Source organism: Eriocheir sinensis, chromosome 31 (assembly GCF_024679095.1).
Source record: "Eriocheir sinensis breed Jianghai 21 chromosome 31, ASM2467909v1, whole genome shotgun sequence".
Classification (NCBI taxonomy): domain Eukaryota; kingdom Metazoa; phylum Arthropoda; class Malacostraca; order Decapoda; family Varunidae; genus Eriocheir; species Eriocheir sinensis.
Genome location: NC_066539.1, coordinates 8,865,073 through 8,882,277, shown reverse-complemented (window position 1 = coordinate 8,882,277; position 17,205 = coordinate 8,865,073). Strand labels below are relative to the sequence as shown.

The 17,205-nt window shown below is 51.2% G+C and overlaps 3 protein-coding genes across 4 annotated transcripts in view; 2 read left to right on the top strand and 1 right to left on the bottom strand.

Annotated features, from left to right (window-relative positions):
- The window catches only part of LOC127005883 (uncharacterized), a 265,537-nt gene that overhangs the window by 172,844 nt on the left and 75,488 nt on the right, over window positions 1-17,205 (bottom strand). The gene's annotated exons all lie outside the window — the stretch shown is intronic.
- On the top strand, window positions 12,203-15,687 carry LOC127005884 (uncharacterized). 2 transcript variants are annotated; one of them, XM_050875215.1, is made up of 2 exons: window positions 12,203-13,026; window positions 14,690-15,687. In XM_050875215.1, the coding sequence occupies exon 1, from the start codon at window positions 12,307-12,309 to the stop codon at window positions 12,901-12,903; it is 597 nt and encodes a 198-aa protein (XP_050731172.1). In that variant the 5' UTR covers window positions 12,203-12,306; the 3' UTR covers window positions 12,904-13,026; window positions 14,690-15,687. The 2 variants fall into 2 exon arrangements, with proteins under 2 accessions (XP_050731172.1, XP_050731173.1); XM_050875216.1 differs by lacking the exon at window positions 14,690-15,687 and adding an exon at window positions 14,023-14,056.
- On the top strand, window positions 12,930-15,226 carry LOC127006005 (tetra-peptide repeat homeobox protein 1-like). The gene is made up of 4 exons (XM_050875489.1): window positions 12,930-12,935; window positions 12,988-14,133; window positions 14,438-14,665; window positions 14,858-15,226. The coding sequence occupies exons 1-4, from the start codon at window positions 12,930-12,932 to the stop codon at window positions 15,224-15,226; spliced, it is 1,749 nt and encodes a 582-aa protein (XP_050731446.1).

The following is a 17,205-nucleotide window of genomic DNA, read 5'->3' as shown; positions in this document are numbered from 1 at the left end:
CTGTCTGTCTGTCTGTGTTTGTCCGTCCTTCTGTTTGTCTGTCTCTTCTTTTTGTTCGGTGGAAGTATGGCTGGGAGGAGATTATTCTGGATGCTGGGATGATGTTTCTTTCATTCTGTCTGTCTGTCTGTCCGTCTGTTTGTCTGTTTCGTCTTTTTTGGTGGAAATATGGTTTTGATGAGGTCATTGTGGATGTTGGGATGATGTGTCTGCCTTTCTGTCTGTCTCTTCTTCTTTTTATTCGGTGGAATTATGGTTGTAGGGAGGTATTTCTGGATGCTGGAATGATGTGTCTGCCTGTCTGTCTACCTGTCTGTCTGTCTGGTTTTTTTTCTGTTTGTTTATCTGTCTGTCTTTTTCTTCTTATTCATGTTATTATCTGTTTGTCTCTAATTCTTCTCATTCATCTTAGCATGTTTTCTCTTAATCTTTTTATTCCTATTCTCATTAGTAGTAGGAGAAGGAAGATAGGTTTTTTTTATGATAGTAGGAACAGAGGTAACAGTATCAGCATCATCAGTAACAACAGTAACGACTAGGCCACAACAACGGCAACATTACAGCAGTAGCAAAAGCTGTGCCGCCAAAGTGAATATTCCTCTTAAAAGCTTACGCCGGGCATCAATCGCATGACTTTTACATGAGGTAGGCTTGTGAATGGCCCGCCTTACCCCACCACTCCCCCCAGCCACCTCCCCCCACTCCAGCCCCTCCACGCAACTCACCCGTTCGTTCGTTGTCATCCTGTACCTCGCCCCCCTCACAGCTTCCCCGCGCCTGTTAGCTACTTTTCTTCACCACGCCCTCCATCTCTCTTCCTTCCACGCCCTCACGCCCACTCACTAACATCCTTCATCACTCTCTAACTCCTCTCCCACGCACTCACGCCAACTCCTCGCATTCCATCGCCATGCCCTCTCTCCCACGCCCATACGCCCACTTCACCACGCCTTCTCTCTTCCGTACCCACACGCCCGCTTGCTTCTCTAACAGTCCCCACATCAACGTCAATACGCCCATTCGTAGCCTTTCTTCACCTCGTTTCCTCGCTTTCACGCCCACACGCCCACCATCCCGCCCTCTATATTCCTTTATCTCGCCTCTATTCCTCATTAGGCCCCGTTCACGCCTGCCCTCGCCCTCCCTCGCCACGCCCGCCCTCGCCCGCCCTCGCCCGCCAGTACTCGCTATCGGCCGTCCACGCCCCGCCTCAGCTTAAAATAAAACTGCCGCGGACAAGATCGGCTTCGGAACAATAAAAGGAAATCCTCCCTCGTAGCGCCGAACTTGTCCCCCCCCCTCTCTCACAGGCTCTCTCTCTCTATCTCCCTCTCTCTCCCTCTCTATCCCGCCCCGCCGCTTGAAGTATAAGAGGATCATCAGAGGGAGAGAGGAAGGGAGGGGCAGGGAGAGGAGGGAGGGAGGGGCGCCGGCCGACATCCTATTCCACATTTTAGCAGCGGAATGGAACGAGGGAGACATTTTAAGCCGCTCGGAAGGTTAAGCACTCGACGCGGCAACAACGGCGGGGCGGCGCGGCGAGGCTTGTTTTTGTTAAGTTTGGTTGTCTGTGATTCCGGCCGCTCCTACACACAAAGACACACACACACACACACACACACACACACACACACGATGGATAGTTACGTGGCTTGTTTTTTTTTATTAAGTTACGTTGTCTGCCGTGTCTCTACATACATATATAATCACAAACACTCGCACAGGCTCATGAATACTTAAAGATGGAGGGGAGGCGGTGGCTGAATCGACAGAGTAACACCACCGCGTTCAGGAGGACGCGAGTTCAATCCCCGCCCGGTGCCACCAAGCTGGGATTTTTCAGCCGCCGCCGAGTGGCTTAAAACTACCCACATGCTGTCCAGAAGACCACCTATCAACCCGGACTCTAGATTCTAGGATTAAAGATGAGCTCCGGGAGGGCAGCATGAGCCAATGCAAGATGGCGCCACTATAAACACTCGCCTGCGCCTGAACGGGCTGGGCCGACCATCAGGACCCACCGGGAAGAAGCCTTGGGCCGACCATCAGGCCCCACCGGGAAAAAGCCTACCGGCGCTATAGGCCGCGACGTAAAAAAAAAAAAAAAAAAAAAAAAAAAAGTTAAGTGGCTTGTTTTTGTGTTAAAGTTACTCTGGCCGTGATTCCTGCCGCGTCTCTGTACACAAACACGCACGCACACACGCACAGGCATACATTTACAGTGCACGGATAGCCAGTCAAATTTCATCCCTTCAGTGACGGAGTTGAGCACCAAGGCCACACGCAGCTGTATCGTAAATGCCCCTGACTTTACCTTACTTTACTCCTTTCCTTCCCTACTTCCCTCCCTCCTCTCCTTCCATACACACGAACACACACACTCAAACGCACATACTTATATAAAGGTAGTTTATCGACCGTAGAGCACACCGCACGTAGATAAGTAAAATAGATAAAAATGGAGTTTAATTGTTCTTTGTAATAGCCAGTACTGCAACAGGTGAAAATTCGTGCAGGAGTAATAAGATAATGAGAAGGCATAATGGATACAAACTTACGTAAAAAAAAAATAGTACAATAATCAGATGGCTTAAATTTTAGACCTGGAGTTAATAGCCAATGCAATACAATACTAAAAAGTCGGTACGTACGATAATCAGAAGGTTTGATTTATAGTTTTATGCAGATTTGAAAGAAAAAGATAAATTACCAATACAGAATCAGCTGCAAGTGGAAGAGGTGCAACATGCGAGTCTATAAAGCTGGTCTGTAACTTGTGTTGTCTGTATTTGTGGTGTGTTTTTTGCTTCCCGGTCACCCACACACCAGACGGAGGATTCTGACGACCAAGCTCACATATCACACAAGGCTTTCATAGGAGTTTGACATTTCCAGGGGTAGTTTTATGACTCTGGTGGTAGTTTGACCCTCCTTCTGTACCATGACCCTAAGGAAACATTCATTAGACCCAGAGTGATCTCCAATTCAGTCTTTAGAAATAGTTAATGTGAGGGGTGGAAGCGTCTCACAATGCCGACCAGAGTGTTTTATGATGTGTTTGTAATTGGTGGTGATGACTGTGATGGTCGTGGTGGTAGTGATGATTTGTTGTTGGGGTGGTGTTGGTCCTATTGTGTTGTTTTTGCCGTTAGTGTTCTTGGAGTTGTAGTGATAAAGTGTTTTTTTTTTATTATGCATTGTTATGTCCTTATGACCTCCGCTTGTTCAGTTGATTCACAAAGGCTGACTCACTCCAGCTCTCGGTTATCATCGCATTCCAATGGCTTGCTGTTGTTGTTACATATTCATATCGAAAATCCACGGTGAAAGCTGTTAACGTAAAATTTTGAACGTAGATATGGTTGATAAGTATGAATAGAGAGGTGCGTACTCATCCTTCTTGTGTGTTATATTCTTATGAAGAAAAAAAGAACTGGAAATCTGTAGCAAAAATAATCCGTGAGTAGGTAGAGAAAAGATGCATCTGATACAAGGGTGTGGATACCTCTTATTCTTGTGACGTACTTACGAAATATCATAACTCAAAACCTGAAACGTGAAATTTTCTGTGTTGTAAAAGGGTAATGATAACAGAGGGAGGGACACGGACACCTGCTGATGTGACCTGTTATGTTCCGGAAAATGTGCGAGGCGCGGTGCATCATTCACTCAGCGGGGCCGCAGAAAGCCCCGCCGAGGCTCTCTCTGCCTTTCACTCACCAATTCTTCCCCGGCCGCGTTTCGTTTCGGCTTTATAAGTTTACTCCTCGCAGCGACCAGCCGCAAAATATTTTCTGAAACATTCCCACGTGCGGTGTCGAGGAGCGTCAGCCCGGCCTGGTGGTGGGGGGGAGGGAGGGAATGGGTGTAGAAGGGGTGCTGGGAGACGGGGGAGTTTTGAGGTGGTTTGAGGGGGCGGACTAGCAAGGGAGGGGGGGAGGGGGGCGGTATGCCGGGCTTGGCTGAGGAAGGGCGCATCTCTTGTCTTTCTTTGTCCTTTTCAGTGGATCGGAATTTCAATTAAACTCCAAGATCGTTTTCATCCCTTGATTAATGACGGAGATTTATGACGAAAATATTTCTCGTAAATTCTTATGAAATATTATAAATGATTGTCAACTGTCAGGCGAGCGTCTTGAGCCAACAGGTGTCGCTGGGTGCTGCTGAGGCCCGTCCAGCACTGAGGGGGAGGTGCGTGGCTCGTCAGTAGTTCGGTGTGCGTGTCATCTAGGAACCTTTGTTAATTACTCTCAGATTTAACGATTATTTTATGTATCGACCCCGCCTTGATAACGGGTCTTCCAGACGTACCCGACGCGCGCCCAACCCGGGGGACGTTTCGACATTTTGGAAAGTTACTTTTATTAGAAAATGAACGAGGTTTTCGTAAGTTTTTAGCGAGCAGTCAGCTCCCTCGTAAAAAAAAAAAACATGTGGCAGACACGTCTACGTTACACATTGTGATTCGTCGGTTCACCACAGCCGCCCCTCGACGGCTTTCTCTGAGCGGGGAAAAACTGTTCCGCGGTGAGTTGTTCTCTTAGGAAGGAAATTTGTTCCACATGGGAAGAGCAAACCTTCAACAGCCTCTTGTCCTGTTTGTTTGCCGAGCATCCTTCCCTCGCCACCGCCAGGCCCCAAGGGGTGTCCTGTGCCTCCAGGTGTCCCGAGGCAACAGTTCCTGCCGCCTGGCGACGGTCATCTTTGCGCCAGCCACGGACCGCGGCTCTGCTGCTGAGCATCTCGACGGGGCCCTTTACCTTCGCGGCGGCACTCAACACCTGCACGCCCCGGGCCGCAGAGCTGCTCCGCGCCTCACCGTGGCAGAGAGCCACATCCCTGCGGCACGCCGGCATTCTCTTCGAGTCCGTGACTAAACCAGTGAGTGTCGCCCTGGAGGGGGAGACGCTGTGCCATTTACCGCCACCCGCCGCCCACCCCCAGAGCAAGGCGCCCAGGCAGCGGCGGCACAGGACGCGCGTGATGCCCCCGCCGCCAGCGACCTGAGCAGCGTCTGGTTGCTTGGTCTTGTCTCAAAAATTTTAAGTTTATTCTTTTACTTACGTGTTGTGCATAAATAATTCATCATGATAATTTTATTGCAGTGCTTTGCCAAAACTTTCCCGAGAATATCCAGGCCTTTGTTTCGCTCTCCGGCATGAAGGGCTGATAAGCCTATGTTTTGTGTTTTGTTACCGCCCGTAAAAGAGAGAGAAGCCCCTGAAGCATCAGCAGACCGTAACAAACACACCCACCGCCGCCGGCGGCCGCCAGCCTCTGTATTGCAGGCCGGGGGCGGGAAGGGGGAAGGGGGAGGGGGAAGAAGCGGCCACTGACGAAGAGTGAGAGGATGAATACAAACACAAACTTTGGCAAATAAAGGAAAACTATTGTGACTATTCCAGTGTTGCGCTGGAGAAGAAGGGGGCGTTAGCAGGCAGGGGGGACCGGGGAGCGAGGGGTATGCGGGGCTGGGGAGCAGGAAGGGCGTGGTGGGGCCGGGGCAATGGGGGAGGGAGGGAAGGCACTCACGCCAGCACTCCGCCAAGAGTCGAGTTTGGAGAGCATCAATTATACGTCTTTTCTGTTGCCGCCAGAGTGAGTGAAGGGAGCGCGGCGGCGAGTCAGCAGAGGCAGGAATTTCCCCGAGGCGATGTTGCCGCCGCTGACAGAGATGCGAGTTTTGTTGGCCAATTTTGTTAATTTAGTTTTCCTTCAAAGTAGTTCACGGCGCGCCTCCAGCAGGAGGTGCCGCGCCGGGCCCACCGGGCTGTGCCGCTGCTCACTGGGACGCGGGCTTCGTGTGCCTGTTGATTTTAAGATTATCTCTATATCCATGATTATATATATATATATATATATATATATATATATATATATATATATATATATATATATATATATATAGATATATTTATTTTTTTTTTTTTTTACGTTGTTGCCTATTGCGCCGGTAGGCATCTTCCCGGTGGGGCCTGATGGTCGGCCCAAGGCTTCTTCCAGGTGGGGCCTGATGGTCGGCCCAGCCCGTTCTGGCGCAGGCGAGTGTTTATAGTGGCGCCATCTTGCATTGGCTCATGCTGCCCCCCAGAACTCGTTCTTGATTCGCTTGGACGGTTTCCTCTAGAGTCCGGGTTGATGGGTGGTCTTCAGGACAGCATGTGGGTAGTTTTAAGCCACTCGGCGGTGACTGAAAAATCCGAGTGGTAGCGTGAGGATTCGAACCCGCGTCGTCCATCACGCGGCGAATGTGGGTCCAGTACGCAATCACTTCGGCCACCGCCTACCCATATATATATATATATATATATAGACACACACACACACACACACACACACACACACGCGCGCGCGCGCGCGCGCGCGCGAGCGAAAAGGGTTAATCTATACCCCATCTTGCTGGGAGCGTTGTGAGAATGGTGAGGGATCCAAGCTTGTGCATGAAAACACGAGGAGTGGTGCGAGGAAGCTTTTCTCTCCTCCGGGGTGATGAGGAGCAGAAGGCGAGGAGCCGCCGAGCCTCCGGGCCCGGGGTCGAAAGTTAGTGTTCGCAGCCTGGCTGTGATGGGGCGGCGGGTGCCGGACTGCGCCCTGCTTGAGGCGCAGGTCTGCCACAGCGTCAGGCTTGGACGATGAGTTCACCTTGGTCACTTCACACAGCATTCAGACGGACCCATCAGGCCATCGCAGGGATGCGTCGCACCAGCAGCAGCACCGTGCCTGGGCAGCGACGCCGCCAAGGTGTGCCATGTTGGCGCGTGGCGGCGGCCAGACATCAGCGGCGTGCTTAGTGATTCCCGCCGCGGGAGGAGGTACTCAGGAGGATGGGTGTCGATACCAGGTGTGTGGGACGAGGCCACGCACCCCCCCGCACCCCCGCCTTTCCCTCTGTTGGGTAGTGAAGAAGGTGCGTGGAGGCTTGGTGGGGCGAGAGTGGAGGCACTGCTGGAGAAGGAGGAGGATGGCGACGAAGAGAAGCAGGAGGAGGTAATGGAGAAACTGGAGGGAAAGGAGGAGGTAATGGAGAAACTGGAGGGAAAGGAGGAGGTAATGGAGAAACTGGAGGGAAAGGAGGAGGTAATGGAGAAACTGGAGGGAAAGGAGGAGGTAATGGAGAAACTGGAGGGAAAGGAGGAGGTAATGGGAGTCACTAGCGGGAATGGGAGAAAGGAAAGGAAACATGGAATCATGGAAGAGTAGGCTGCGGAAGTCTTGTTGGTATATACAAAAAATAACTGTTGCCTTTTGTGATTTAAGTAACTATTCAGCCACCTGTGTGAGCTGTTTCAGAGACTAAGAGACGTTCTGCAAGTAGGTAAGGGATAGAACATTACAGTCCAGTCGTAATTTAGTAAAAATGATCAATGTTGTTCCTTTAGGAGTGGTTTCCGCACTTGTTATTTAAGCAGGAATTTCGTTCCAGTGGCGAATGACTATTCGAGGGGAAAAAAATCCCAATCAATCACCAGAAAAAGGAGGAGGAGGAGGATAGAAAGGAAATAGAGGAGGAGGAGGAAGAGGAGAAGAAGAAGAAGGAGGAGGAGGAGGATAGAAAGGAAATAGAGGAGGAGGAGGAAGAGGAGAAGAAGAAGAAGGAGGAGGAGCTGGAGGGGAAAGAAGAAAAAGAAGAAAAAAAAGAGAAAAAAAGGAAGGAAAAAAAAAGAAAAAGAAGGACAAGAAAAGGAAGAAAATGGAGGTACTACAAATAAAAAGAAGAGTAAGAGGAAAAGGAGGAGCTAATAGAGACAGCGCAGGACGGGGAGGAGGAGGAGGAGGAGTGCATTGCCGCCCAGTTCGACAAGACTCCCGGGAAATTACCTCGGACGCGACACTGCTGACGGCCAATTACTGCTGCCGCTGCTGCTTCTTCTGCTTCTTCTGCTTCTGCTTTCCTTTTTGGCTTAGCGGGAGGAGGAGGAGGAGGAGGAGGGGGGGGGACGACGATGAGAAAGTGTAGGAGAGGACGAGGAAGTGGAAGAGGAGAAAGAGGAAGAGGAGAAGCAGGAGGACGAGGACGAGGAAGTATAGGAGGAAGAGGAGGACGATGAACGTAGAAGTGTATGAATAGGAGGAGGAGGAAGTGTAGAAGAAGAAGAAAAAGAAGAAGAAGAAGAAGAAGAAGAAGAGGGAAAGGAGATAGTGGAAAAGAATGAGGACGAGAAAGTATAGGAGGAGAAAGACGATGAAGAATGGGGGAGTTGGAGGAAGAGGAGAAACAGGAGGAGGAGGAGGAGGAGGAGGAAAACTTTTAGCAGCGCCGTTTATCTCCAGCAGACTACTTACGCCATTAATGTGGGAGAGAGTAAAGGCGTAATTCCCTCCTCCAGACATAATTTAACGCCGCGGTGGTGGTGGTGGTTGTGGTGGTGGTGGCGGCGGTGGTGATGGTGGTGGTGGTGGTGTAGGAGCGTGTTTGCAATATTGCGCGTAAAAATATTAGCTGTATAGAGTTAGTGGTATTTTAACTTACTCTTTTCTCTCTCTCTCTCTCTCTCTCTCTCTCTCTCTCTCTCTCTCTCTCTCTCTCTCTCTCTCTCTCTCTCTCTCTCTCTCTCTCTTTATTTTCTGTGGCTTATGAGTGTAACTTAGCTTGTCGTGTGGGGAGCAAAATGAAGTGTCACTGTTTTATCCACTTATAAACACACACACACACACACACACACACACACACACACACACACACACACACACACACACACACACACACACACACACACACACATCACCTCATCACCAACCAGCCAGACGTTCGGTTTTGCGGACTGGGATGGTGTGAAAGGGTATGAATTTTCGTATTTTGTGGATTGTTATGAAGTGGATGCGATGACTTCGTGTGTTTTCTAGACTTGGATGGAGTGGATACTGTGAGGTGACGAGGTGGATGGACTTGAGGTGTTTCGGGGTATGACAAGTTGTAAAGATGGAGGTGTTTCGGGGTATGACAAGTTGTAAAGATGGAGGTGTTTCGGGGTATGACAAGTTGTTAAGATGGTTGTGTTTCGGGGTATGACAAGTTGTAAAGATGGAGTGTTTCAGGGTATGACAAGTTGTAAAAATGGAGGTGTTTCGGGGTATGACAAGTTGTAAAGATGGAGTGTTTCAGGGTATGACAAGTTGTAAAGATGGAGGTGTTTCGGGGTATAACAAGTTGTAAAAATGGAGGTGTTTCAGGGTATGACAAGTTGTAAAAATGGAGGTGTTTCGGGGTATGACAAGTTGTAAAGATGGAGGTGTTTCGGGGTATGACAAGTTGTAAAGATGGAGGTGTTTCGGGGTATGACAAGTTGTAAAGATGGGGGTGTTTCGGGGTATGACAAGTTGTAAAGATGGAGGTGTTTCGGGGTATGACAAGTTGTAAAGATGGAGGTGTTTCGGGGTATGACAAGCTGTAAAGATGGAGGTGTTTCGGGGTATGACAAGTTGTAAAGATGGAGGTGTTTCGGGGTATGACAAGTTGTAAAGATGGAGGTGTTTCGGGGTATGACAAGTTGTAAAGAGTGGGGTGTTTCAGGGTATGACAAGTTGTAAAGATGGAGGTGTTTCGGGGTATGACAAGTTGTAAAGATGGAGGTGTTTCGGGGTATGACAAGTTGTAAAGATGGAGGTGTTTCGGGGTATGACAAGTTGTAAAGATGGAGGTGTTTCGGGGTATGACAAGTTGTAAAGATGGAGGTGTTTCGGGGTATGACAAGTTGTAAAGATGGGGGTGTTTCAGGGTATGACAAGTTGTAAAGATGGGGGTGTTTCGGGGTATGACAAGTTGTAAAGATGGGGGTGTTTCAGGGTATGACAAGTTGTAAAGATGGGGGTGTTTCAGGGTATGACAAGTTGTAAAGATGGGGGTGTTTCGGGGTATGACAAGTTGTAAAGATGGGGGTGTTTCGGGGTATGACAAGTTGTTAAGATGGAGGTGTTTCGGGGTATGACAAATTGTTAAGATGCACCGTTGTGTTGATTATGTTGCCAAGGTCAGGTGAAGTGATGTTAGGTTTGGTTAGGTTAGGCTAGGTTGGGTTAGTATATTGTCGCCGGGGTATTGAAGGAACGAATCATACCAATACTCTACTTTGAGCTGCGTCACCTACAATAGTATTTATATTATTTTGCTGTATAGTCCTCTCATTCATACACATGTACAGTATCACCAATTGAATATTTCCTCTGGTGCTTTTTTTATTAAAGAATTGCAGTATGAACACCACGCAACATACACAAACAAACATGTAGCATTATTAGCGTTATTTTCATTTTTTTAATTTATTCTCAAGTAAAGTCATGTACAACCGGCTATGCATTAACTCAGCGTATTATCAGTAGTATTTCCCTTTTCTCCATTTTACTCTCTACAAAACATTAGAACGACATCGATCATAGTGGCCAAGAAAGAGAGAATTAGAGTGTATCCATGCAACATTCCCAGCATTTAGTGTTATCGTTTTTTATATATACATTTCCTTTAATTCTGTTTTTTTTCCTCTCTCCCTCTTAACTAAGGATCTCCCAGGGCTGTTGGTTGCTCTTCTACAAAAATACTCTCAAAACAATGGAAGTTTTGCGGCCCGAAGTTTGCTTTGTACAGCTGCATTATTTAATCCCTCCCTAAACTACGAACTTTCTTGCTCCTCTTTTTAATTCCCGAACATGAGAGTTTCCTCCACTTCAGTGCCCGGGGGTGAGGAGAAGGAGGAGGAGGAGGAGGAGGAGGAGGAGGAGGAGGAGGAGGAGGAGGAGGAGGAGGAGGAGGAGGAGGAGGGGGTGGAAAAGAAACCAGCACCAAGGGGAATTAAGGAAGGATGGAATGAAGAAGGAAAAGAACCGAAGGAAAAGGAAAGAATGAATAAAAAATGGAGGAAGGAAGGAATAGTCTCTCTCTCTCTCTCTCTCTCTCTCTCTCTCTCTCTCTCTCTCTCTCTCTCTCTCTCTCTCTCTCTCTCTCTCTCTCTCTCTCTCTCTCTCTCTCTCTCTCTCTCTCTCTCTCTCTCTCTCTCTCTCTCTCTCTCTCTCGCTCCCTCTCTCTCTCCTCCCCCTCCCCGTCCCAGTAGGAATCTCAGGAGTAACTCGATGCAGCCAATCTAGCACGGCGTAAAAACTCTCACTCGCTCTCACCGCCACTTTACCCGCCCAACAACAGCCTTCCTCCCGCCCAAGAACCCGCAGCATCCCGCCCAACAGCCCACCAGCCTTCGCGGACTCATTCTCTCTCTCCCTCTCCCCTCTCCCTCGCGCCGCTCTCTCGTTGGAAGTTAGCGAGGAGACAGACGGATGGATGGATGGATGGCTGCCTTGTTGCGCCGCCGCCGTTGTTTGTCGTGTTTTGTCTGCGTGTGAAGTTGTCGGGGCCGCTGTTGCAGTTTAAAGTTTCGTGCTATAGCCGCTCAACCTCGTCCTCCCTCTCTTCTCTCTTGTTATTCCTCCTCCTCCCCCCCCCCTCCTCCTCCTCCTCTTGATTCTGGTCTTCTTGTTCCTCTTCTTTCCGGATTCGTCTGTTGTTGGTGTTTCTGTTGTTGCTTCCTCCTCTTCTGCCTCCTTCATTTCTCTGTCTTTTATTGTTGGGGGGGAGGGGGGGGGTGTGTGTGTTTGTGTGTGTGTGTGTGTGTGTGTGTGAAGGATGAAGGTCGCGTCTTATCTCGACAGAAATGTATTGCTTCTCAGCTCGCCCGTTTTTTTGTTCGCTCAAGGTTCCTGCGTGGCGGTTTCTGGCGGCTCTCTACATGGGGCGGATGTATATCTGTCTAACTCTATCTGTCATGCAGGCGGTAAGGCAGTCAGTCACAACCAGTAAATTAGTTTGTCACTCATTTTTTTTATTTCACCATTTTTTATCTCTAAGACGTTGTTGATCATAGGTCAGTCAGTCAATCATCAGTCAGTCAGTCAGTCAGTCAGTCAGTAAAACAGTCAGTCAAACTAATTTCAATGTTCAGTAAGACGTCCCCGGCTCACCCTCCACCCACCACCACCACTCCCTGGCTCACCCTCCACCCACCACCACCACTCCCTGGCTCACCCTCCACCCACCACCACCACTCCCTGGGTCACCCTCCACCCACCACCACCACTCCCTGGGTCACCCTCCACCCACCACCACCACTCCCTGGCTCACCCTCCACCCACCACCACCACTCCCTGGCTCACCCTCCACACACCACCACCACTCCCTGGCTCACCCTCCACCCACACACCACCACATTTCAATTGCTCACTCTCTTACTCACTCTCCCCTCTCAATTTGCCATCCTGCAACCCCCTTATTCTTGTAACGCAGGCCGTGTCGTCTCTTCATTACGTTTTGTATTTGATGCCTAAATGAAATCCTCAGCAGCTCTAGCAAACGCTGCACGCAACGCGTGCGTGGTGGCGGGCCTGGCGTTCTGCTGCCTGCTGTGGGTCGACATGCGTATCACCTTCATGGTGCTGAGGCTGCGGTGGAAGTGGGAGGCCGTGGGCCCCCACACGAGCCTCCTGGGTAAGATGCGGGGTCGCCTGGCCGAGACCTCGTGGCTAGGGGCCCTGCGCCCGGCGCCTCCACGGGACCCACTCGCCGAGTGCGGCCTGCTGCCACTCGGCAGCCCCGGCGCCGGCGGGCTGCGGGAGGCCCTGCGGCTCGCGGTCCACGCAAAAGGGAGTCTGGACTGTTTGCAGCGGCAGATAGGGCTGGCCCTCGACGAGCACGAGGAGCTGGCCGGCCGACTCCAGGTGGTTGCGAGTTGGGGCCTAGTCCTTATCCTGCTGGTCCTCCTGGCGGCGTGCAGCTTCCTGATGCGGAAGAGTAGGACGCGGCACTGCCTGTCGGAGGAGGACGTAATACTCCCTGCCTCAGGGGAGTCTGTGGCCTTGCAGGAGGAACCCCCTGTACGGACCCGGTCACCTGAGACGCAGCAACCGGGAGAAGTTGCACTCTAGAGGGTACAGTTGTGTGGCAGGGGAGGATGGTGGTTTACGAGGGGAGCGATATGTTGAGGCTTCGAGTTCTTGAGATGTTAAGAGGCGTCCCTCCCAAACGGTGCTCCTAAGGTAGTGGTTGAGGTAGTGCCCGAGCCAGTGCCCGAGCCAGTGCCCGAGCCAGTGCTTGAGCCAGTGCTTGAGCTAGTGCTTGAGCCAGTGCCTGAGCCAGTGCCTGAGCCAGTGCTTGAGCCAGTGCCCGAGCCAGTGCTTGAGCCAGTGCTTGAGCCAGTGCTTGAGCCAGTGCCTGAGCCAGTGCTTGAGCCAGTGCCTGAGCCAGTGCCTGAGCCAGTGCCTGAGCCAGTGCTTGAGCCAGTGCCTGAGCCAGTGCTTGAGCCAGTGCTTGAGCCAGTGCCTGAGCCAGTGCCTGAGCCAGTGCTTGAGCCAGTGCCTGAGCCAGTGCTTGAGCCAGTGCCTGAGCCAGTGCCTGAGCCAGTGCCTGAGCCAGTGCTTGAGCCAGTGCCTGAGCCAGTGCCTGAGCCAGTGCCTGAGCCAGTGCCTGAGCCAGTGCTTGAGCCAGTGCTTGAGCCAGTGCCTGAGCCAGTGCTTGAGCCAGTGCCTGAGCCAGTGCTTGAGCCAGTGCCTGAGCCAGTGCCTGAGCCAGTGCTTGAGCCAGTGCCTGAGCCAGTGCCTGAGCCAGTGCCTGAGCCAGTGCCTGAGCCAGTGCCTGAGCCAGTGCCTGAGCCAGTGCTTGAGCCAGTGCCTGAGCCAGTGCTTGAGCCAGTGCCTGAGCCAGTGCTTGAGCCAGTGCCTGAGCCAGTGCTTGAGCCAGTGCCTGAGCCAGTGCTTGAGCCAGTGCCTGAGCCAGTGCTTGAGCCAGTGCCTGAGCCAGTGCTTGAGCCAGTGCCTGAGCCAGTGCTTGAGCCAGTGCCTGAGCCAGTGCTTGAGCCAGTGCCTGAGCCAGTGCTTGAGCCAGTGCCTGAGCCAGTGCCTGAGCCAGTGCTTGAGCCAGTGCTTGAGCCAGTGCTTGAGCCAATGCTTGAGCCAGTGCCTGAGCCAGTGCCTGAGCCAGTGCCTGAGCCAGTGCTTGAGCCAGTGCCCGAGCCAGTGCTTGAGCCAGTGCTTCAGCCAGTGCCCGAGCCAGTGCCCGAGCCAGTGCCTGAGCCAGTGCTTGAGCCAGTGCCTGAGCCAATGCTTGAGCCAATGCTTGAGCCAGTGCCTGAGCCAGTTCCTGAGCCACTGGCTCAGGCAGTGCACAGTGCCTGAGCCAGTGCCTGAGCCAGTGCCTGAGCCAGTGCTTGAGCCAGTGCCTGAGCCAGTGCTTGAGCCAGTGCTTGAGCCAGTGCCTGAGCCAGTGCCTGAGCCAGTGCCTGAGCCAGTGCTTGAGCCAGTGCCTGAGCCAGTGCCTGAGCCAGTGCTTGAGCCAGTGCCTGAGCCAGTGCTTGAGCCAGTGCTTGAGCCAGTGCCTGAAACAGTGCCTGAGCCAGTGCTTGAGCCAGTGCTTGAGCCAGTGCCTGAGCCAGTGCCTGAGCCAGTGCCTGAGCCAGTGCTTGAGCTAGTGCCTGAGCCAGTGCTTGAGCTAGTGCTTGAGCCAGTGCCTGAGCCAGTGCTTGAGCCAGTGCCTGAGCCAGTGCCTGAGCCAGTGCTTGAGCCAGTGCCTGAGCCAGTGCCTGAGCCAGTGCTTGAGCTAGTGCTTGAGCCAGTGCCTGAGCCAGTGCCTGAGCCAGTGCTTGAGCCAGTGCCTGAGCCAGTGCCTGAGCCAGTGCTTGAGCCAGTGCCTGAGCCAGTGCCTGAGCCAGTGCTTGAGCCAGTGCCCGAGCCAGTGCCTGAGCCAGTGCCTGAGCCAGTGCCTGAGCCAGTGCTTGAGCCAGTGCCTGAGCCAGTGCTTGAGCCAGTGCTTGAGCCAGTGCCTGAGCCAGTGCTTGAGCCAGTGCCTGAGCCAGTGCCTGAGCCAGTGCTTGAGCCAGTGCCTGAGCCAGTGCTTGAGCCAGTGCCCGAGCCAGTGCCCGAGCCATTGCCTAAGGCTGAGCTTGCGGCCATGCAGGAGGCGTTCCCTGCTCAGGCCCGGTCAACCAAGTCGGGGCAACCGGAAAGGGAGGCTTGGGAAGTCTGCTACCACCGCCCGCCGCCATGGAGATACACGCTGCACCTACCGCCCCAGTTTGCGCGGCGCCTGCTGGGCTACGAGCTGGTTATCATGTGGGAGCAGTTCGACGTGCAGCTGAGGCACGACCAGAACAGGAAGCTGCTCCATGTCATCGGCCCTAACCCCGACGTCACGGCAGCGTACCGCGCCATTCAGAAGATGTTGGCCAGGTGGAGGCAGCAGGCCCAGGGTCGTTAGCAGTCTTCAGCAGCACCGAGGCATCAGGTACCGAGGCCGCCAACTACCGAAGATTACTCTCCGATGATCTCACGAACACTCGGTAATAGGCCACCACGTATCGAGGACGCTTAGGGGTTCTATGTATCACTTGGACTTCTGTGTGCCACCGAAAGCTGTCTTTCCCGCCTCCCCAAGGCGTCCCCTCACACGCCGGCAACAGTCATCACGTATCAAAGACACTTGGGGAACTATGCACCACTTGGACTTCCGTGTTCCACCGGAAGCTGTCTCTCCCGTCGCCCCAAGGCTCCCCTCACACGCCGGCACCAGGCATCATGTATCGAAGACACTTGGGGAACTGTGCACCACTTGGACTTCCGTGTTTCATCGGAAGCTGTCTTTTCCGACACCCCAAGGCATCCCATGATTATCTTTTCTTACTCCTGATATCAACAGAACAATATATCAGTATATGTGGTTAGTACACACAGTGATCCTAATGATGATTCTTTATGAACCAAAGGTAAAGTCAGAAATATTATAACCAGTGCCAAACTGTCTCAGGTTACTGACAGTCCTCCCAGAGTGGCGACAACAGCCAACACTGCTCGGCGTTGTCGTCACTGGAGCGCCACTGGCTGGTTCCAGTGTGTGGGTGCTCGTGTCATTACTGACGGACCGGACGCAGTACCGCGTCAGGTGTCCTAGTCTTATGCTATCATTATTGGAGCTGCGCATGACCTCGGTGCTCATCTCCGCAGCATTAGCCCCTGAGTCTGGCCTGTCCTTTATCCGTTCAGATTTTATTTTTTCGACAATAAAGTCAACACGTTGCTGTTACAAGCCGCTGCGACGAAGTAATTCTCCCAGCTTTGCAATGTGCGCCGTAGTGAATAATGATAATAATAATAATAATAATAATAATAATAATAATAATAATAATAATAATAATAATAATAAAAATAACAATGATAATAATAATAATAATAATAATAATAATAATAATAATAATAATAATAATAATGATAATAATAGCAATAAAAATTATAATAATGATAACTGAATTTTCTGTTTTCTGTTATTGTTCTCCTATTTATTGTTTAAGTACGTGCTCATTTTTCTCTTTAATGGTTCTGTTTTTATCTGTTACCTTTGTTTTCTCGTGTTTTATTTTTCTCATGTCTGTTCCGTTTTACGTGATGCGCTGTGGAGCACAAATAAGTAAGACAGTCACCAGTCAGTCAATCAGCCAGTCACTGAAGTCATTCAGTCAAAAGAACTAGTCTCGTATTACAACTATTTATTTATGCAAGACTCTGTGAATGAGGCGAATCGGGCAATCAGTTAATCAATAGGCCAGTCAGTCAGGCAGCAAAACCAGTCAGTCAATCAGCCAGTGAGTCAATCAGGCCGCCAGTCAGTCAGCCAACCTCACCATCTGGCTATTTTCCATTTCTCTTCTTTATTTATCTCCAAGACGCCGCGGATCAGGCCTGAGCAAAGACTTATTCGCTCAAAGAAGAAACTTTTTGCTAACTTTAATGAGCAAAGAGTGGAGGGAAAAGTGAAGAAAGGAGGCATTTGTTCGCCGTTCTCCCTCTCGTTCTCCCTCTCGTTCTCCCTCATTTTTTCTCCTCCTTGCTTTCTTTTTCCCGTTCCTCCCAACTTTTCCACGTTCCCCCATAGGCGTCCAGATCTTTGTAGCTCCTCCAATCACACTCTCTGCATGCTGACTCGCTTCTTTTTCCTCCTCCTCCTCCTCCTCCTCCTCCCAACACTACCAATACATGTACACCATCCATCGCTTTCATCTCTTCCCTTTTTCCTCCTCCCACGGAAGAGATACATCGTCCGTCTTCTTGTCCATCTCTTCCTTTCTTCCTCCTCCATCCGTCCGTTCTCTCGCCTCCTCCTCTCCCTACTTCATTGTTTCGCTCCCTCTCACCCTTGTCTCTCTTCTCCCCTTCGCCTTCCCTTCTCATTTCCTCTCCCACCCT

What these genes read in the sequence shown, in the direction of transcription:
- LOC127005884 (XM_050875215.1), top strand. Translation starts at nt 12,307, where the DNA reads ATGAAATCCTCAGCAGCTCTAGCAAACGCTGCACGCAACGCGTGCGTG.
- LOC127006005 (XM_050875489.1), top strand. An exon ending in CTGAGCCACTGGCTCAGGCA is followed by an intron (nt 14,134 to 14,437) that starts GTGCACAGTGCC and finishes CCAGTGCTTGAG; the next exon opens with CTAGTGCCTGAGCCAGTGCT. An exon ending in TGCTTGAGCCAGTGCCTGAG is followed by an intron (nt 14,666 to 14,857) that starts CCAGTGCCTGAG and finishes CCAGTGCCTGAG; the next exon opens with CCAGTGCTTGAGCCAGTGCC.